The following is a 21,106-nucleotide window of genomic DNA, read 5'->3' on the forward strand; positions in this document are numbered from 1 at the left end:
CACGTCTGACACTGCAGGATTTGAGTCCCTGCGGCGTAGTGTGTTACTGATGGTAGGCTTTGTTACTTTGGTCCCAGCTCTCTGCAGGTCATTCACTAGGTCCCCCTGTGTGGTTCTGGGATTTTTGCTCACCGTTCTTGTGATCATTTTGACCCCACGGGGTGAGACCTTGCGTGGAGCCCCAGATCGAGGGAGATTATCAGTGGTCTTGTATGTCTTCCATTTCCTAATAATTGCTCCCACAGTTGATTTCTTCAAACCAAGCTGCTTACCTATTGCAGATTCAGTCTTCCCAGCCTGGTGCAGGTCTACAATTTTGATTCTGGTGTCCTTTGACAGCTCTTTGGTCTTGGCCATAGTGGAGTTTGGAGTGTGACTGTTTGAGGTTGTGGACAGGTGTCTTTTATACTGATAACAAGTTCAAACAGGTGCCATTAATACAGGTAACGAGTGGAGGACAGAGGAGCCTCTTAAAGAAGTTACAGGTCTGTGAGAGCCAGAAATCTTGCTTGTTTGTAGGTGACCAAATACTTATTTTCCACCATAATTTGCAAATAAATTCATTAAAAATCCTACAATGTGATTTTCTGAAAAAAATTCTCATTTTGTCTGTCATAGTTGACGTGTACCTATGATGAAAATTACAGGCCTCTCTCATCTTTTTAAGTCAGAGAACTTGCACAATTGGTGGCTGACTAAATACTTTTTTTCTCCACTGTATGTAAACTTCTGACTTCAACTGTATACCCCAACTCCTGAATGTGTCAACAGAAAATGTATAGACCTTGCATTGTGTATGTCAATTGTTTTGAAGTCCTCTGTATAGTATTGTACAGGCATGTCCCTTTGAGTACATATGGTGGTCCAATAAATATTTGTGCATGATTGTGGTTCCCCAACTCAGCAAAGCAAGTAGTGTGATTTTGTTTTAAAGCTATGATCCTTAGTTGACACATCAATTTTTGTACTTAAATTAATGATATATCCACTGATTCTTGAAAAATATAACTTAGAAATGCCTGATAAGCTTAGTTTAACTGTTGTACCCCATCAGGATCCAAAATATAAACTTGTTGTACTCCAATGTAAATTAAAACATACTCTGTGTAGCCTGAAAACATGGTTCAAGCAAATGTATCATGGATGTTTAGTCCATCCATAGCTTGGTCTATGAATTTGAGAGTGGTTACATTTCTCCAGGCCCATCCCTCAGCTTTTCACCCAAAACATAGGCGGGGTGCCTGCTTTGTTATTGTTTCAATTAAGGTTTCTAGCTACAAAGAAATCCAACAAGGACTAAGGCTGGGATTTAATCCGATCGTGCGTTGTCGACAATGTTCCCTTGTTCGCGGAGACCGCATTCACGGTAAACGCTGCATATGTCAGCTCAATCGAACAATTTGCATTGTCGACAGCGCAATCAGGCTGAAACTCTGCCTAAGCTGGGGTGTAACACCAGTAGGGAAAATGGTTGAGAGTATAGCAATCTGGATCAATGCTCTATAGACATACTAGACAAAAGCAACCCATAGACACCAAGGGATTGTTTAACTTTTTAATAAACCAGCTTGAAAACCTGCTCTGACAGTACAAATCACCAGAGTTTAGCCACGAGGCAACTGGGTCTCTAGTTAGCATCAGGTCTAATCTGTAATCCATTACAGACAACTGCATCCTGTCTGTCTGCCACTAGTGTGGCTGTTAACCCTTCGTCTGCTGGATTTATGATCTGACTAAAGGAAGGTCAAGCATTAAAAGATTGGAACTACTACTGAACAAATGTTCATTTGGAGAAATGTTTGAAAGTGCTTAGTAAAGTAACAGTTGATTACATGAATGGGCAGGATGAGTGGATTGCTCTTAATAGTCCTTTCCAAAGAGGTGTGCTGCAGCAGCTGTTGACTGAGCACCTGAGGTGTAACACAAGGCCAGGGTAAAAGAGGCAAGAATATGTGGCTTCACTCTGGGCTGCATGCATTAGAGAATAGAGACTAGGACAGCAGGTTCCAAATAAAACGGCATCACAAAGTGCTTCAGAATGAACCAGAAGGACCAAATAATGGACAAGTACGACTATAGCAATGCCGTTTGGCAAAGTCTTAGAGCACAGCAAAAGAAACAAAGTATCAATGTATTTCTGTCTTCACATAAAACAGAAATTAGATTTTAAGTGGATCTAATGTACTAGAGATATAGTATATAGCTCTGGCCTTACTTTCTTTAAACAGCAAGCACGACAAATCTACATTTTCTTCACAGTTTAAGACCATATAGATCGGTCTTTTCAAATAGAAGCTCTCGTTTGCCTCTGTGTCTGAAAACCTTTTCTAGAAGTTAGTGGTTTTCAGGTCCTTGCATTCTTTCTTCACAATTAAATGTTCTTTCCACTTAAAAAGTAACTCACTGCTCTAACTATGTTCTTTCCCAAGACCTAAACAATATACTCCCATTTAACTCACGCCACAGAAACAAACATGGAAATAAATGAGTAACCCAGCAGCAATGCTAAACATGTTTCAAACAGGTGACTAACGGAAAGTGTACGTGTGAACAGACAACCATTTTCTCAAACCTTGTAAGCAAGCCTATATTCCTTAATGTAAGGAAGTAGAAACAAGGTACATCAATAAAACAATCCCAGAGCCAGCCAGGCTGGGCTTTATGTGGTTATCCACAGAGCCAAGGTGGGCACCTCCATTTTCTTCCATCCGAGGGGAGAGAAGGCACAATGTTTCAGATCAAAGGCTTTGGCTGCCACTGTGCTCTATCCAGAGAAGAGATATTCTTCAAAAAAGTGCCCCGATTGAATAAATTAAATAAATAAACAATATTAAATGAGTAAAGTGTAGAATTCCCAGCTGGAAAGAGATGCCTCCCTCTTCTCCTGTCTAAGCCCCTCATTCTCCTCTCTGTCGACCCACAAAGCGGTACAGCTTGTCACAGTTGTCCAGCTTCAGAGACTCAGCCTTCGCCTTCAGTCTGTCATCACGGTACAGTTGTGCAAGGTTCGCCAAGTCAGACTCTGTGAGGAAAGAGAAAAACATCAGCTCATATATGGATACATTCATACTCTACAACACGAATAAACCATGTGTTGCTATCTCAGTCAACACGTCTCAGGTGGTTGTCAATGGGGACAGAGTCAAGCTGCCAGGACCTGAATGCAGCTGGACTTACTCTGCTGTTTCTCCTTCCAGCAGCTGCTCTGCAGGTGTTCGATGTAGTCACTCTCTATGGTCTTCTCCAGCTCTTCCAGGGACTCCCCACGGTACTCCTTCTGGAAGCCCTTGTCCACGTAGTAGGGCACGCCCATGTTCTGGGTCTCCCGGGATACCACCAGGCCCATGGCCCTGAAATAAACATACAGTCAGTCCAACTAAATATTTACAAAGGGTACCCAATACCCATCACACCTCACCCTCTTCAGGGTCCTCATGCACTCTGCACCCAGCATTTGACAGTTACCATGCTACCAGTCTGTGAAATAGGTTCATATGCAGTCTATTTTAGAGACAAACTTATAATCAAGAAGCTTGGTTGATGTTGTGGTGGACTCACGGTTTGTAGAATAGACCGTAAGGAGGGTTGGTGGCCATCAGTTGGGTCACAACAGATATGAGGATCAGCACCAGAACAGGAAGAAGCTGCAGGAAGGCTGTGAAGGTGTTCTGCTGAGGAAAGGCAAAACCAGAAGAAGTTCAAACACACATCACATACCTGTAAATACATTGAATCAATCTACAGTAAAGTTTCAATGACTCGTTTGCTTACTGCAACAACTAAAATCTGGTCTAGGCATGGTGAAAGACTCTTAATTTCACAGCTGGTCTGTTTCACTGGTCAACCTTCAACCCCCACCATAACTGATCCTCTTGGAGCAGCATAAGGTTCTCCATTTAATTGCCTATTGCAGCACAATGACAAAAACAGGATCAAATCTAAACCCTCCACCCACCCAACCTTAGGGAGTGGAGTTCTTTCAAATCAAGGCCCAGCATAAATTGTAAACCCATAAGAAACCCATAAGTTGTAGCCTTGTTGGTTAATCACACAGCCACAGAACATCTATGAGTTGAACTGGTGGGAGTTTCTAGGAGATTTCTCCTCATGTGGGCACTGACTGACCTGACTGCGGTTCTCCCCCACCTCCTCCTCGCGCCTCTCATATGCACGTCGCCGACGAGGCTGGTAGAAGTTAGAGTAGGTGGCTCCTCTGTTGGTGTACACATGGATGTTGCCTGAGGGAGCAGAACAGACATGATTTACATGCTCTTAACTACTAAGCAACAACTGACAATGAGTCACTCAAATCCAAAATTCAAGTAACAAGAGAGATAAACACACACACACACCAACTCTTTCTATCAGAAACAGACACACACACAAACTGACCTGTGGGAAACCTTCCTCCAAAGAAGATGTTGAAGAGTTCCTCAGGGGAGATGTCGGCCTCAAAGTCCCTGTTGAAGTTGCGGTAGTGTCCGTGGCGAGCGTGGGCTGACGGGTGGGCGGCGCTCTCACAGGGAGCCTGTTCTCCATACTGGTCATACTGAAGACGCTTCTCAGCGTTGCTGAGCACTGCATACGCATTGCCTATGGCTGTAAAGAAAATACTTATCAGGCCTACGATTGATACTCTTATGGTGTGGTGTTGTCTGACAACAGCATGAGAAGGGAGGAGCTAGTCTAATTATCTGCACCGGCAGTTCCACAAAAATACAAATCTAATCTAATTTTATTTGTTGAATGCTTCGTAAACAACAGGTGTAGTCTAACAGTGAAACGCTTACTTAAGGGTCCTTTTCCAACAACGCAGAGTTAAAGATAAAAAATCTAATACAAAATTAAAATACTGACACGAGGAATACATACACAGTGAATAACAATAACAAATAAAAATAACATGGCTATATACAGGGAGTACCAGTGCTGAGTCGATATGCAGGGGTAAGAGGTAATTGAGGTAGATACAGTGCCTTGCAAAAGTATTCATCCCCCTTGGCGTTGTTCCTATTTTGTTGCATTACAACCTGTAATTTAAATGGATTTTTATTTGGATTTCATGTAATGGACATACACAAAATAGTCCAAATTGGTGAAGTGAAATGAAAAGAATAACTTGTTTCAAAAAAAGCTAAAAAATGTTTATAGAAAACTGGTGCGTGCATATGTACAGTGAGGGAAAAAAGTATTTGATCCCCTGCTGATTTTGTATGTTTGCCCACTGACAAAGACATGATCAGTCTATAATTTTAATGGTAGGTTTATTTGAACAGTGAGAGACAGAATAACAACAAAAAAATCCAGAAAAAACGCATGTACATTTTTAATAAATTGATATGCATTTTGATGAGGGAAATAAGTATTTGACCCCTCTGCAAAACATGACTTAGTACTTGGTGGCAAAACCCTTGTTGGCAAACACAGAGGTCAGACGTTTCTTGTAGTTGGCCACCAGGTTTGCCCACATCTTAGGAGGGATTTTGTCCCACTCCTCTTTGCAGATCTTCTCCAAGTCATTAGGGTTTTGAGGCTGACGTTTGGCAACTCGAACCTTCAGCTCCCTCTATGGGATTAAGGTCTGGAGACTGGCTAGGCCACTCCAGGACCTTAATGTGCTTCTTCTTGAGCCACTCCTTTGTTGCCTTGGCCGTGTGTTTTGGGTCATTGTCATGCTGGAATACCCATCCACAACCCATTTTCAATGCCCTGGCTGAGGGAAGGAGGTTCTCACCCAAGATTTGACGGTACATGGCCCCGTCCATCGTCCCTTTGATGCGGTGAAGTTGTCCTGTCCCCTTAGCAGAAAAACACCCCCAAAGCATAATGTTTCCACCTCCATGTTTGACAGTGGGGATGGTGTTCTTGGGGTCATAGGCAGCATTCCTCCTCCTCTAAACACGGCGAGTTGAGTTGATGCCAAAGAGCTCGATTTTGGTCTCATCTGACCACAACACTTTCAACCAGTTCTCCTCTGAATCATTCAGATGTTCATTGGCAAACTTCAGACGGCCCTGTATATGTGCTTTCTTGAGCAGGGGGACCTTGCGGGCGCTGCAGGATTTCTGTCCTTCACGGCGTAGTGTGTTACCAATTGTTTTCTTGGTGACTATGGTCCCAGCTGCTTTGAGATCATTGACAAGATCCTCCCGTGTAGTTCTGGGCTGATTCCTCACTGTTCTCATGATCATTGCAACTCCACGAGTTGAGATCTTGCATGGAGCCCCGGGCCGAGGGAGATTGACAGTTCTTTTGTGTTTCTTCCATTTGCGAATAATCGCACCAACTGTTGTCACCTTCTCACCAAGCTGCTTGGCGATGGTCTTGTAGCCCCTTCCAGCCTTGTGTAGGTCTACAATCTTGTCCCTGACATCCTTGGAGAGCTCTTTGGTCTTGGCCATGGTGGAGAGTTTGGAATCTGATTGACTGATTGCTTCTGTGGACAGGTGTCTTTTATACAGGTAACAACTGAGATTAGGAGCACTCCCTTTATGAGTGTGCTCCTAATCTCAGCTCGTTACCTGCATAAAAGACACCTGGGAGCCAGAAACCTTTCTGATTGAGAGGGAGTCAAATACTTATTTCCCTCATTAAAATGCAAATCAATTTATAACATTTTTGACATGCGTCTTTCTGGATTTTTTTGTTGTTATTCTGTCTCTCACTGTTCAAATAAACCTACCATTAAAATTATAGACTGATCATATCTTTGTCAGTGGGCAAACGTACAAAATCAGCAGGGGATCAAATACTTTTTTCCCTCACTGTATTCACCCCCTTTGCTATGAAGCCCCTAAATAAGATCTGGTTCAACCAATTAACTTCAGAAGTCACATAATTAGTTAAATAAAGTCTACCTGTGTGCAATCTAAGTGTCACATGATCTCAGCATACAGTGAGGAGAACAAGTATTTGATACACTGACGGTTTTGCAGGTTTTCCTACTTACAAAGCATGTAGAGGTCTGTAATTGTTATCATAGGTACACTTCAACTGTGAGAGACGGAATCTAAAACAAAAATCCAGAAAATCACATTGTATGATTTTTAAGTAATTCATTTGCATTTTATTGCATGACATAATATACACCTGTTCTGAAAGGCCCCAGAGTCTACAACACCACTAAGCAAGGAGCACCACCAAGCAAGCGGCACCATGAAGACCAAAGAGCTCTTCAAACAGGTCAGGGACAAAGTTGTGGAGAAGTACAGATCAGGGTTTGGGTTATAAAAAAATATCAGAAACTTTGAACATCCCACGGAGCATCATTAAATCCATTATAAAAAAATTGAAAGAATATGGCACCACAACAAACCTGCCAAGAGAGGGCCGCACACCAAAACTCACAGACCAGGCAAGGATGGCATTAATCAGAGAGGCAACAAAGAGACCAAAGATAACCCTGTGGAGCTCCACAGCGGAGAATGGAGTATCTGTCCATAGGACCGCTTTAAGCCGCACACTCCACAGAGCTGGGCTTTACGGAAGAGTGGCCAGAAAAAAGCCATTGCTTGAAGACAAAAATAAGCAAACATGTTTGGTGTTCACCAAAAGGCATGTGGGAGACTCCCCAAACATATGGAAGAAGGTACTCTGGGCAAATGAGACTAAAATTGAGCTTTTTGGCCATCAAGAAAACGCTATGTCTGGCGCAAACCCAACACCTATCATCACCCAGAGAACACCATCCCCACAGTGAAGCATGGTGGTGGCAGTATCATGCTGTGGGGATGTTCTTCATCGGCAGGGACTGGGAAACTGGTCAGAATTGAAGGAATGCTGGATGGCGCTAAATACAGGGAAATTCTTGAGGGAAACCTGTTTCAGTCTTCCAGAGATTTGAGACTGGGACGGAGGTTCACCTTCCAGCAGGACAATGACCCTAAACTGCTAAACCAACACTCGAGTGGTTTAAGGGGAAACATTTAAATGTCTTGGAATGGCCTAGTCAAAGCCCAGACCTCAATCCAATTGAGAATCTGTGTATGACTTAAAGATTGCTGTACATCAGCGGAACCCATCCAACTTGATGGGGGGTGAATAGTTATGCACGCTCAAGTTCAGTTTTTTGTCTTATTTCTTGTTTGTTTCACACAAAAAAAAATGTTGCATCTTCAAAGTGGTAGGCATGTTGTGTAACTCAAATGATACAACCCCCCCCCATAAAATACATTTTAATTCCAGGTTGTAAGGCAACAAAATAGGAAAAATGCCAAGGGGGGTGAATACTTTCGCAAGCCACTGTATGTACATGTAGGTAGGGGCAAAGTGACTAGGCAACAGGATAGATAATAGACAGTAGCAGCAGCCTATATATGGTGAGTGTAAAAGTGTGAGTGTGTGTTGCGTCAGTATGCACGTGTGCGCATGTTATATGTATGTGGGAATATGTAGTGTGTGTATGTGTGTGTGTGTTGGGCACAGGAGGTTGATGGCACCTTAATTGGAGAGGACAGTCTTGTGGTAATGGCTGGAGTGGAATAAGTAGAATGGTATCAAATACATCAAACATGGGTTCCATGTGTTTGACGCCATTCCATTCACTCCTTTCCAGACATTATAATGAGCCGTCCTCCCCTCAGCAGCCTCCACTGGTGTTGGGGTGTCAGTGTAAGAATGTGTGAGTGTGTGGGTAGAGTCCACTGTGTGTGTTACAGAGTCAGTGCAAGACAGTAAGTGCAAAAATGGTCAATGCAGTTAGTCCGGGTAGCCATTTGATTAGCTATTAATCAGTCTTGTTTAGCACTCTTATGGCTTGGGGGTAGAAGCTGTTCAGGGTCATGTTGGTTTCAAACTTGTTGCATCGATACCGCTTTCCATGTGGTAGCAGAGAGAACAGTCTATGGCTTGGGTGGCTGGAGTCTTTGACAATTTTTTGGGCCTTCCTCTGAAACCGCCTGGTATAGAGGTCATGGATGGCAGGGAGCTCGGCCCCAGTGATGTACTGGGCTGTACTCACCACCCTCTGTAGCGCCTTGTGGTCGGGTGCCTTGCAGTTACCGTACCAAGCGGTGATGCAGCCAGTCAAGATGCTCTCAATGGTGCAGCTATAGAACTTTGAGAGAATCTGAGGGCCCATGCAAATCTTTACAGCCTCCTGAGGGGGAAAAGGTGCTGTCGTACCCTCTTCACAACTGTGTGGGTGTGTGTGGACCATGTTAATTCCTTGGTGATGTGGACACAGAGAAACTTGAAGCTCCCGACCCGCTCCACTATAGCCCCATCGATGTGGATGGTTGTGTGCTCGCCCCTCTGTTTCCTGTAGTCCTTGATCAGCTCCTTTGTCTTGCTGATGTTGAGGGAGAGGTTGTTGTCCTGGCACCACACTGCCACATCTCTGACCTCTTCCCTATAGGCTGCCTCATCGTCGTCTGTGATCAGTCCTACCACCGTCGTGTCGTCAGCAAACTTGGTGTTGGGAGTCGAGCGCGACTATGCAGTCGTGGGTTAACAGGAAGTACAGGAGCGGACTAAGCACCCCCCCCGAGGGGCCCCTTGTTGATGGTCAGCGTGGCGGATGTATTGTTGCCTACCCTTCCCGCCTGGGGGCGGTCCGTCAGGAAGTCCAGGATCCAGTTGCAGAGGGAGGTGTTCAGTCCCAGGGTCCTGAGCTTGGTGATGAGCATGGAGGGCACTATGGTGTTGAACGCTGAGCTGTAGTCAGTGAACAGCATTCTCACGTAGGTGCTCCTTTTGTCCAAGTAGGAAAGGGCAGTGTGGAGTGCAATGGAGATTGCGTCATCTGTGGATCTGTTGGGGCAGTATGCGAATTGGAGTGGGTCCAGGGTGTCTGGGATAATGGTCTTGATGTGAGCCATGACATGCCTTTCAAAGCATTTAATGTCTATATATGTGAGTTCTATGGGGCGATAGTCATTTAGGCAGGTTACCTTGGCGTTCTTGGGCATGGGGACTATGGTGGTCTGCTTGAAACAAGTTTGTATTACAGACTGGGTCAGAGATAGGTTGAAAAAGGGCAGCAGGTAGCCTAGCGGTTAAGAGCGTTGGGCCAGTAACCGAAAGGTCGCTGGTTTGAATCCACGAGCCGATTAGGTGCATTTCTTTTTAGCAAGGCACTTAACCCTAATTGCTCCAGTAAGTCGCTCTGGATAAGTGTCTCCTAAATGACTAAAACGTTAAAAAATAAATAAAGAATGTAAAATGTCAGTGAAGACACGTGCCAGGTGGTCAGCGCATTTTAGGAGCACATGAGGAATGCTCACATGATCATCTAATGTGGAAGATCTGGAGAGGGCAACACAGCAGTAACAGAGGCATCCCTTTACCTTTAAATGCATCTGTGGCTCCCGGGGCACAATTCTTATCAGGGTGGAACTTCAGTGCCAGCTTCCTGTATGCCTTCTTCAGATCTTCATCACTAGCGTCTTTAGGAACACCCAGGATCTCATAGAAGTCCTTGCATTTCTTTATCCTGCATGGATCAAACAAAACACAAAGAATCTTATGAAATCTGACATTACAACAGTACAATGTGGACAATGTGCAGGTGCACTTTCACTGGGTGGAAAACTTGACAAATGTAGCTATGGTCTCTGAGTGCTCAAGATGAATGATGGCCTATCACTAAATAAAATGTAAAAACCTCCGGTAAAGTCAGTGTGAGTGTGATTTAATGCTAGGGGGCAGGTACCTGAGAACACCCTGACACTGATCCTCTGTGTAGGTCTTCTTCTCCTCACTGCCTCCTCTGCGTGCCTCCTCTCGATCCCCGTCCTCTTCATTTGATCGGAAGCCACGTGGTGGGGGTATGTGTGACTCCTCTGTAGTAGCAGAGCTCCCATTCCTCACTATGGCATCAATCAGCACTGAGGGAAGACAGAGAGATCAGGCAAGGGGGTAAATATCAATAGAAGAGACAGCCAGTCTCAGTCTGGATAAGCCTAACTGTTGGTGTGTATTAAAGCAGAGGTTCCCAACCTAGGGGGTACGGCCCCCATAGGGGGCATCAACGTTTCGTGGTGGGGGGGGTTGCGGGACCTTCCTTGATTTAAAGAGTAAAAAACTAAAAACAATTTGCGATTGTTTATACCGATCTAAAACGACACATAAATCCACAATGCTTTAGGCTAGAAATAAGCAGTAAAATGCCAGTGGAAGACGTGACTAATGCACATGGGAATATCTTTGCCTAGAAGCTGAGCAACAACCAGGCCCAAATGGAATCCGCGCACGCATAATTCCGGAGCCTCAGACAATGCACAAAATTAACTGCATTCGATTCAAAGCACAATACAGAGGCGTTGAATTAAAAGCAACTGCAACCCACATGTTATTGTATTGCGATTAAACATTTTATTTTATTAATTAACAACCATGAAAAAACATGAAAATGTATAAATAAATAGATCTACTGCTGGACATCTTCCCTTTTCCTCCACTGGGATTTGAGAAGGGGGCGGGGGAAAAGGAGGATGTGAGGTGCCTGACTGACAGTCGCTAGTCCCGTCAGTCAGTGAGAAGAGAAATTAAAAAGTGAAACAATGCCTAGATTGATTGTCAACAGATGAGCTTAGAAGAAGACATCTCGCGACCAATCTGACTGCAAAAACAAGAGCAAGACTAAAGCTTTGTTCACACTGCAGGCCTTAATGCTCAAATCGGTTTTGTTTTTCAAATCAATTTTGGAATACTGACTGTCCAAACAGCAAGTTACAAGCAGGGGTGAAAGTATAATTAATTTATTCCCGGTACGGGACCTCCTATATGTGCATGCTCTTGCACCCCAAAAATATATGAGCCTAATCATACATATAGAATCCCTATTAATTCAATAGGATCTCTGTGGGCCTAGCCGTAAAGAATGAATGGAAATAGACATCGGTTACACAAAACACCAAAAAGTGTAATGACATTTGGCGAGTGTCAACCCACTCATCTCTGCCTTGACAAAATGTCAGTGTTCTCGTGGAACCACATCGCATTTTGGAGCGTAGGCTATACCAAACATTTTCAAATCCATTCGCTCATATTTCATGTATCTGACATGTGGTAATGATACAGTTCTCTTGAAAAAATGTAGGCTCATGTTTTACTGGTACGGCGAGCCCCCATTATTTATTTTGCCTGGACCATACCGGCCTGCCCGACGCTTCATGTCCACCAGATGCATTAAATTCTTTGCGTTCCGATGGAAATAACTCATTGTCAATGGAGTGCACAGTGGCTGATTGGTGGTGGTGCTTGTGCGTCCTATCACTCAGAAGTTATGTAGCAAACTAAGGTGACAACAATGCTTGCCATGGACATTTCCCAGTTGCTTTGAATGATCATAAGTAAGAATGCATTTAAAGCCTCAAAGGATAAGATTATCCAACTTTCAAAACAAGTCATTTTTGGCCAGGAACAGTAGTCAAGTAGCTAGCTATGTAGCTGTTTAACTTTCTAGCATATTCACACATTTTTTGTAAACCATTAACAAGCTAGTTAGCTACCACATGTTCTTGTCAAAACTGTTAGAGTAGCTAGCAAGCAACAATATATGCCAAATAACAGTCTAAAAAGCACTTGTGATTTGACCGTTCAGACAAGTTGCATGGCCAGGAATCAGATTTGTATCTGATTTCAAACAACCTACGAAGGTGACTTGAAATATCTGCTTCCATGTGCTTTTTGGCTGGTCAGACTTCAGGAAAAAGAACAGATTCTAATCAGATATGCAAAAAAAAATGATTTCAGTCTATTCTAAACTGCCAATGTGAACAAGGCTTAAGAGTTCCCAAATTATGTTTATGAGGACAAGGGGATCTTCTTTTGTAAAGCATGCCAACACTATCGACCACATAAGAAAGCAAAACGGTGGTGGAGCACCTGAGATCCAATCAACACCAGACTCGAAAGGCGAGCTAACAACCTGGTAAGTATTTGGATGTAAATAACCTAGCTTACTTATTTTGATAGTAGGGTAACAGAGTAGCCCACTCGTTATGTTGCATTGTATAAGCTATCTTCACCGGTGGCAAACTGAGGTAAACTTTGCAGGCTAGCTAGCTACGTTAGCTTCCTCGCTTAGTGCAAGCTAGCTATCTGAACTCTGCAGTGTGTGAACTCTGTGGTGTGTGTGTGTAACTCTGTGGTCTGTGTGTGGGGCGGAGGGGGGTTGTTGGGTTCTACCAGCGTGTGGGAGAGAGAGTGTGACTCACATCTTTGTAAAAGTTGGCTAGCTGTAGTGTGTGTGTGTGTGGAACTCTGATGTGTGTGTGTGTGTGTGGGTGGGGGTGTTGGGTTCTGCCCGGGTGTGTGAGAGGGAGAGAGAGTGCTATGCACAGCTTTGTGGCACATTGATCAAAGGCAACAGTGGCAAATATTGCTAGCTTTCCTAGCCTGTATTTAATCACTGGCCTAAATAGGGTCAGGGTTACCATGGAGGAAATAATGACCAGAACAATATGAAAAGAAAATGAATGATGGGGCGTCCTTTCGTGTGCTGCGTGTTGGAATCTCTCCGTGTGTGTGTTGTATGTACAGTGCATTTGGAAAGTATTCAGATCCCTTTACTTTTTCCACATTTTGTTACGTTACAGCCTTATTCTAAAATTGATTAAATTGTTTTTCCCCCCTCAATCTACACACAATACCCCATAATGACAAAGCAAAAACAGGTTTTTAGAAATGTTTGCAAATTTATAAAAAATGTAAAACTGAAATATCACATTTACATAAGTATTCAGACCCTTTACTCAGTACAATCCAGGTGTGCAAAGCTCTTACAGACTTACCCAGAAATACTCACAGCTGTAATCGCTGCCAAAGGTGATTCTAACATGTATTGACTCAGGGGTGTGAATACTTATGTAAATTAGATATTTCTGTATTTCATTTTCAATACATTTGCAAAAAAATCTAAAAATGTTTTCACTTTGTAATTCTGGAGTATTGTGTGTAGATGGGTGAGACAAAATCTATACATTTTTTATTCAGTCTGTAACAACAAAATGTGGAATAAGTCAAGGGGTATGAATACTTTCTGATCACATTTATAGCAAAATAAATGCTGCAGTAGCTGTTTTCAAAGTATTTCTACCGTTTTGTTTCATAGCTCATAAATTAATCGCATAAAGTCAAAGAACTACGAATCCTATAGCCTATCCCACCTCGCGCAGCAACACTGCCTGGCTGGGGGCTGTGCATACGTCAAGTGCTGAGTGAAAGATTCATTTTTAGAAGCGCTGGCACAGGCATAAAAGTTGGTCTAGTTTACTTGAAATGAAATTCTACTGAAGTGAGACTTTGTCCTTGTGTTTCTTGGCTATTTACATTGTTTTGTTCACAAGCTAGGTTGTTTTTCAAATGTTTGAGTTTCAACTGCTAGGGAAGAGAAGACGAAGCGGATACTAGTCAGGCTCTCTCAATCTAACGGCCGAGACACTTTTAACGCGGAAATTCGGATAGCCACGCTTGCTTCACCCTCATGTTGGTGCTAGCAAGCTGGCTAGGTAGTGCTACAGTTGAAGTCGGAAGTTTACATACACCTTAGCCAAATACATTTAAACTCAGTTTTTCACAATTCCTGACATTTAATCCTAGTAAATATTCCCTTTTTTAGGTCAGTTAGGATCACCACTTTATTTTAAGAATGTGAAATGTCAGAATAATAGTAGAGAGAATGATTTATTTCAGCTTTTATTTCTTTCCTCACATTCCCAGTGGGTCAGAAGTTTACATACACTCAATTAGTATTTGGTAGCATTGCCTTTTAATTGTTTAACTTGGGTCAAACGGGTCAGGTAGCCTTCCACAAGCTTCCCACAATAAGTTGGGTGAATTTTGGCCCATTCCTCCTGACAGAGCTGGTGTAACTGAGTCAGGTTTGTAGGCCTCCTTGCTCGCACACGCTTTTTCAGTTCTGCCCACACATTTTCTATAGGATTGAGGTCAGGGCTTTGTGATGGCCACTCCAATACCTTGACTTTGTTGTCCTTCAGCCATTTTGCCACAACTTTGGAAGTATGCTTGGGGTCATTGTCCATTTGGAAGATTCATTTGTGACCAAGCTTTAACTTCCTGACTGATGTCTTGAGATGTTGCTTCAATATATCCAAATACATTTCCTTCCTCATGATGCCATCTATTTTGTGAAGTGCACCAGTCCCTCCTGCAGCAAAGCACCCCCACAGCGTGATGCTGCCACCCCCGTGCTTCACGGTTGGGATGGTGTTCTTCGGCTTGCAAACTACCCCCTTTTTCCTCCAAACATAACGATGGTCATTATGGCCAAACAGTTCCATTTTTGTTTCATCAGACCAGAGGACATTTCTCCAAAAAGTACGATCTTTGTCCCCATGTGCAGTTGCAAAGCGTAGTCTGTCTTTTCTATGGCGGTTTTGGAGCAGTGGCTTCTTCCTTGCTGAGCGGCCTTTCAGGTTATGTCGGTATAGGACTCGTTTTACTGTGGATATAGATACTTTTGTACCTGTTTCCTCCAGCATCTTCACAAGGTCCTTTGCTGTTGTTCTGGGATTTATTTGCACTTTTCGCACCAAAGTACGTTAATCTCTAGGAGACAGAACGCGTCTCCTTCCTGAGCGGTATGACGGCTGCGTGGTCCCATGGTGTTATACTTGCGTACTATTGTTTGTACAGATGAACGTGGTACCTTCATGAGTTTGGAAATTGCTCCCAAGGATGAACCAGACTTGTGGAGGTCTACCATTTTTTTCTGAGGTCTTGGCTGATTTCTTTTGATTGTCCCATGATGTCAAGCAAAGAGGCACTGAGGTTGAAGGTAGGCCTTGAAATACATCCACAGGTATACATCCACAGGTACACCTCCAATTGACTCAAATGATGTCAATTAGCCTTTCAGAAGCTTCTAAAGCCATGACATCATTTTCTGGAATTTTCCAAGCTGTTTAAAAGGCACAGTCAACTTAGTGTATGTAAACTTCTGACCCACTGGAGTTGTGATACAGTGAATAATAAGTGAAATAATCTGTCTGTAAACAATTGTTGGAAAAATGACTTGTGTCATGCAAAGTAGATGTCCTAACCGACTTGCCAAAACTATAGGTTTGTTAAAAATAAATTTGTGGAGTGGTTGAAAAATGAGTTTTAATGACTCCAACCTAAGTGTATGTAAACTTCCAACTTCAACTGTAGGTATCAATCGCCAGTCCAGTAGGGCCTGGAAACTATAGTGAGCTTTAATTGGTCAATAATGACACAGTGAATGGGCTTCCCGTTGTTTCATCGCCCCCAACATGCTATGTGGTCACAACAAATTAAGCAATATACCACATTCCTTCTTAGTAATACATGTATTATTTTAGAAACATTACAAAGTATGCGCACCTGTTTTTTTGTGTAATTTTGGCTGGTAAAATATCTGCGTGGACCAAAAACCTAGTTTCAGGCCGTTTTTGGACAAAGTCAACTTTACAACAGTGTCCCAGGCGTTGATATCCTGTCCAAGTGCGCTTCAATCAGGTGTGGGTTGTTGTATCAGATTCAGCCAGCTGCACGACAAAGGCCTTCAAGGAGATCCTGAAGGAACTCTTTCCCAACCCAACCCATGTGACATGTGTTGCACATCTCCTAAACCTTGTTTGAGATGTCTTGCCTGAAGTGTTTGTGGAAATGAACACCTTGTGTGCTCTTGTTAAGAGGTATTTTTGCCAGGCCCCCAGCATCGGCAGCAGCTCAGAGCGTTCATGCTGGCAAAGGACTTCAGATGGTGCTGGCAGAGCACATGGATGTCCTCTCTGAGTTACTGGACACCTTTGAACCACCTGCTAAGTGTGTCTAGGATCTGAAGGAGCTGCTGGGGAACCAATAATACTTGCTGAAGGCCCAGGCTGTGTTCATCGTTGAACACAGTCTGGAGCTAGTGGTCCTTCTTAAGAAACTGGAGAAGACACCAGAGCCATCAGCCCACATCATCAGCGACAAGCTGCAGGACCTCTTGGAGTACGGCAGCGGCAGATGACTGGCGCCACCACACCACCACTCAGCTGGAGGAACTTCCAGAGCAAGAGAGAGATGGGTGTGCAGAGCTCTTCAAGGCTGCCATGAGAGAATGTGCCATTAAGCTGCAGGCTTTGACGGAGAGGCACCCGAGACTAGCTGTCTTTAACTCTATTCATATATTCGACCCAGCACAAGTGGAAGGGTACAGGAAAGAGAGGAAGGATATGTGCACATCATCGCTGCGTTGAGTGAGGTGTCTGAATTTATAAATACATTTGATTGATTGATTGAAGAGGGGTGGCACAGGTACATGTCAATAGACAAAACTGATGCCAGAGAGGTGAGAGCAGTGGATCTCGCTCTCTCTCTCTTTTAATTCAGGCTGTAACAAAATGTTGAAAAAGTCAAGGGCTGTGAATACTTTGTGAAAGCACAGTCTTTAGGAAACAATGTTGGCCCTGTTCCATTCCTGTCTACACCTCTATAAGGTTTGGTTTATTTATCTGACGGCCTGATTGACTCTTCAAACAAGTGATTCAAGTGATTCAAATTCAGATGTAAGTGTTCAGGGTATTACAGTGAAACTTATTTTGTCAATGAAAATCTTGAATCTTAGTTCATACATACAAAAACATAATATGTTATTGAATTAAAGTTTACGGTCTGAGTTGCATAGGCTACATTAATTAATTATAGTTTTTTCTTTGAATTAGAAATACGTACATCCTCCAGGCAGAAAAGAGCTGACTCTTCCCACAGAACATTTATCTATTGCTCTCTCTAGCAGAAACAGTACTCAATTCATGACACTTTATATGACACTATGTATATCTTATATTTATTTATTCATTCATTAACTTACTGTTTTCATATCCGTTTACACTGATTGTACTGAAATAAAAGTTAAATAAAGTCATTTTACATGTAACAGATTACCTTTATTTGTATAAAATTAAGTGTCCCATTCAACTGCATGACGTGTACACATACAGTGGCTTGTGAAAGTATTCACCCCCCTTGGCATTTTTCCTATTTTGTTGCCTTACAACCTGGAATTAAAATGGATTTTTGGGTGGTTTGTATCATTTGATTTACACAACATGCCTACCACTTTGAAGATGCAAAATATTTTTTCTTGTGACACAAACAAGAAATAAGACAAAAAAACAGAACTTGAGCGTGCATAACTATTCAACCCCCCCCAAAGTCAATACTTTGTAGAGCCACCTTTTGCAGCAATTACAGCTGCAAGTCTCTTGGGGTATGTCTCTATAAGCTTGGCACATCTAGCCACTGGGATTTTTGCCCATTCTTCAAAGCAAAACTGATCCAGCGCCATCAAGTTGGATGGGTTCCGCTGGTGTACAGCAATCTTTAAGTCATACCACAGATTCTCAATTGGATTGAGGTCTGGGCTTTGACTAGGCCATTCCAAGGCATTTAAATGTTTCCCCTTAAACCGCTCGAGTGTTGCTTTAGCAGTATGCTTAGAGTCATTGTCCTGCTGGAAGGTGAACCTCCGTCCCAGTCTCAAATCTCTGGAAGACAAACGGGTTTCCCTCAAGAATTTCCCTGTATTTAGCGCCATCCATCATTTCTTCAATTCTGACCAGTTTCCCAGTCCCTGCCGATGAAAAACATCCCCACAGCATGATGCTGCTTGTTTGTAGGTGACCAAATACTTATTTTCCACCATAATTTGCAAATAAATTCATTAAAAATCCTACAATGTGATTTTCTGGAGAAAAAAAACCTCAATTTGTCTGTCATAGTTGACGTGTACCTATGATGAAAATTACAGGCCTCTCTCATCTTTTTAAGTGGGAGAACTTGCACAATTGGTGGCTGACTAAATACTTTTTTCCCCCACTGTACATACATATACATATACATATATATATATATATATATATATATATATATATATATATATATATACACACACACACACGGTCATGTGACACTTAAATAAAGTCCACCTGTGTGCACATCTAACTAATTATGTGACTTCTAAAGGTAATCGGTTGCACCAGATCTTATTTAGGGGCTTCATAGCAAAGGGGGTGAAAACATATGCACGCACCACTTTTCCGTTATTTTTTGAAAAAATTGTTTTCATTTCACTTCTCCAATTTGGCCTATTTTGTGTATGTCCATTACATGAAATCCAAATAAAAAGCAATTTAAATTACAGGTTGTAATGCAACAAAATAGGAAAAACGCCAAGGGGGATGAATACTTTTGCAAGGCACTTTACACCAGAGTTTAAAAAAAGATTTAAGCAGAATTTTCAGCAGAAATCTCCATAGAAAATATAACACATTCCAGCAGATTCCATTTGGGCCTAGCTACAACATTCTACAGTTGTGGTGTCAAAGAAATTGGACTTTGCTTGGGAAGTAATCTTATGCAATGCGTGACTATCATTTAATTGAGGATTAATATACATTTGCGTGACATTTTTCAAATGTGAAAAAGGGGGCCCTGGGGAAAAAAGGTTGGGAACCCCTGTATTAAAGTAACATTATGTACCTGAAACATGTAACGTTATTCCCTAACCTAGTCCCTTTTTATCTTCAGAAGATGAGTTACTTATGACAGTTAACCAGAAATGATACTAGCTAACCAGTTTCGCTGGTTGCAGCTGCACCACCAGGTTGAGCAATAACACGGATAAATTAATGAAATAAACATTACTAACTATACATTGTAGTGTGGTTTACAGGCTAGCACACACGCTATAGAAAGAGATTACCTGTATTATAAGGCCGACCATATTGTACATATCATTCAGATGACATGTAGCTATAACATATGCTTAACATGTTCACTGATTCGAGGGGAGCATACATAATCAAATTCATATTTACAAGATACAGACGTTGCACTTTCTCTTTTAATATTCAAGTTGGCAAGCAAGGCTAACGTTAACAAGACGGCCATTACGGCATATTTACCTCTGGCCCGGGTGCTGGGGAATATTTTCTGGGCTTCATACAACAGTTGAAGGGCTTTTTCTCTCCGCCCTGACCGCAAGGACAGCTTTGCTTTCTCTATCAATCGATCCGATTCCTGTTTATCCATTTTGACAGCTGTTCGATGGCTAGCTAGTTAGCTTATTCTCACCGAGGCCTGCAACCCCAATAAGTTACGCTCGCTACACAAATGCGGTTGACTGCCTGAAATCGTAATAATTTTGCTAATAGCTATCTTATGTTGAGATGTACATGGGCGTTGTCTGTCAACTGAAATGAGCCGTAGCTAGCTAGCTTTGTTTACAGATAACAAGCTAGCTAGCAATAGGTAAGCTATGATATTTCGCCGTAGCTATCAGGTATCATACTAGCGATGACGCCTCCCACTTTAGAAGTCAGACATGAACACAGGTGCAAGCGCCTATTCAAGTCGTCCGAATAACGATAGAAAAACTGGAACTAGTTCAAATCCATGCAATACGGGAAGAAATGTAATACCGACATTAACCAGTCCCGTATTAACACAGAGCTTCTTTGGTAACCGCCATGCCAACAGGAAGCGGAAACGGGCAGAGTTAGCAACAACAGTCAAGTCAACCAATGGAAAACCTCTGCCCTTGACCTATTGACTCATCTGTAGTTCAGCAGTGTTACATGTAAATCATTTTGGACGTTGTTGCAGCTTCTGATTGCTACATTCTTGTAACATTATTAACAAACATGTCAGACAGAGTGATACAATGTTGTCTTGTGAACAGTATATTCTGTATTTTGTTTTATTGGCAGCTGTAATCCACAAACTAAAACATATTTTACAAAAGTAAAAAAAATATATGAACACAACATTATCTCCATAACAGCAGTTTTGATATCATCACACAAATACATGAACATTAGAATGGCAACAAAATAAATTCATCCACATAGACACATCAGACTCAACGGTAGGCCTAGTTGTAGTTTAATGGCATAATATCCCCATAGCTATGAATTCAGGTGCTGTGTGGGCTCCCGGTAACTTGATCTCAGATGTATAGAACAACCACTGTACTATTTTGTTTGAGTAGTTTGGTGATTTCTGTGTTTTGGAACGGCACATCTAGGGTCTTTATTTTCACACCAGCTGCAAAAAATAACACAATATGCAATATTAGCTTAAATCCATTGGATATTTGCTTTTGACTATTCTGTTTAAGAAGTGGTTGTAT

The 21,106-nt window shown here is 42.4% G+C and overlaps 1 protein-coding gene across 2 annotated transcripts; it reads right to left on the reverse strand.

Moving 5' to 3' along the window:
• Positions 1-1,541: 1,541 nt before the first annotated feature.
• LOC121541953 (dnaJ homolog subfamily C member 18) lies at positions 1,542-20,476 on the reverse strand. Of its 2 annotated transcripts, none has more exons than XM_041851363.2 (8): positions 19,881-20,476; positions 10,652-10,826; positions 10,287-10,432; positions 4,393-4,599; positions 4,126-4,238; positions 3,559-3,668; positions 3,178-3,350; positions 1,542-3,022 (listed from the first exon to the last, which is right to left on the reverse strand). In XM_041851363.2, exons 1-8 carry the CDS (start codon positions 20,005-20,007, stop codon positions 2,898-2,900), a joined length of 1,176 nt encoding a protein of 391 aa, XP_041707297.2. In that variant the 5' UTR covers positions 20,008-20,476; the 3' UTR covers positions 1,542-2,897. The 2 variants fall into 2 exon arrangements, with proteins under 2 accessions (XP_041707297.2, XP_041707296.2); XM_041851362.2 differs by having other exon boundaries at positions 3,559-3,671; positions 19,881-20,475.
• Between the last annotated feature and the right edge of the window lie 630 nt (positions 20,477-21,106).

The sequence above is a fragment of the Coregonus clupeaformis genome, chromosome 27, assembly GCF_020615455.1.
Source record: "Coregonus clupeaformis isolate EN_2021a chromosome 27, ASM2061545v1, whole genome shotgun sequence".
In the NCBI taxonomy this organism is placed as follows: Eukaryota; Metazoa; Chordata; class Actinopteri; order Salmoniformes; family Salmonidae; genus Coregonus; species Coregonus clupeaformis.

What these genes read in the sequence shown, in the direction of transcription:
- LOC121541953 (XM_041851362.2), bottom strand. Translation starts at nt 20,007, where the DNA reads ATGGATAAACAGGAATCGGATCGATTGATAGAGAAAGCAAAGCTGTCC. An exon ending in AGCCACAGATGCATTTAAAG is followed by an intron (nt 4,600 to 10,286) that starts GTAAAGGGATGC and finishes TTTTCTTTACAG; the next exon opens with CCATAGGCAATGCGTATGCA. An exon ending in TGGAGGAAGGTTTCCCACAG is followed by an intron (nt 4,239 to 4,392) that starts GTCAGTTTGTGT and finishes CTGCTCCCTCAG; the next exon opens with GCAACATCCATGTGTACACC.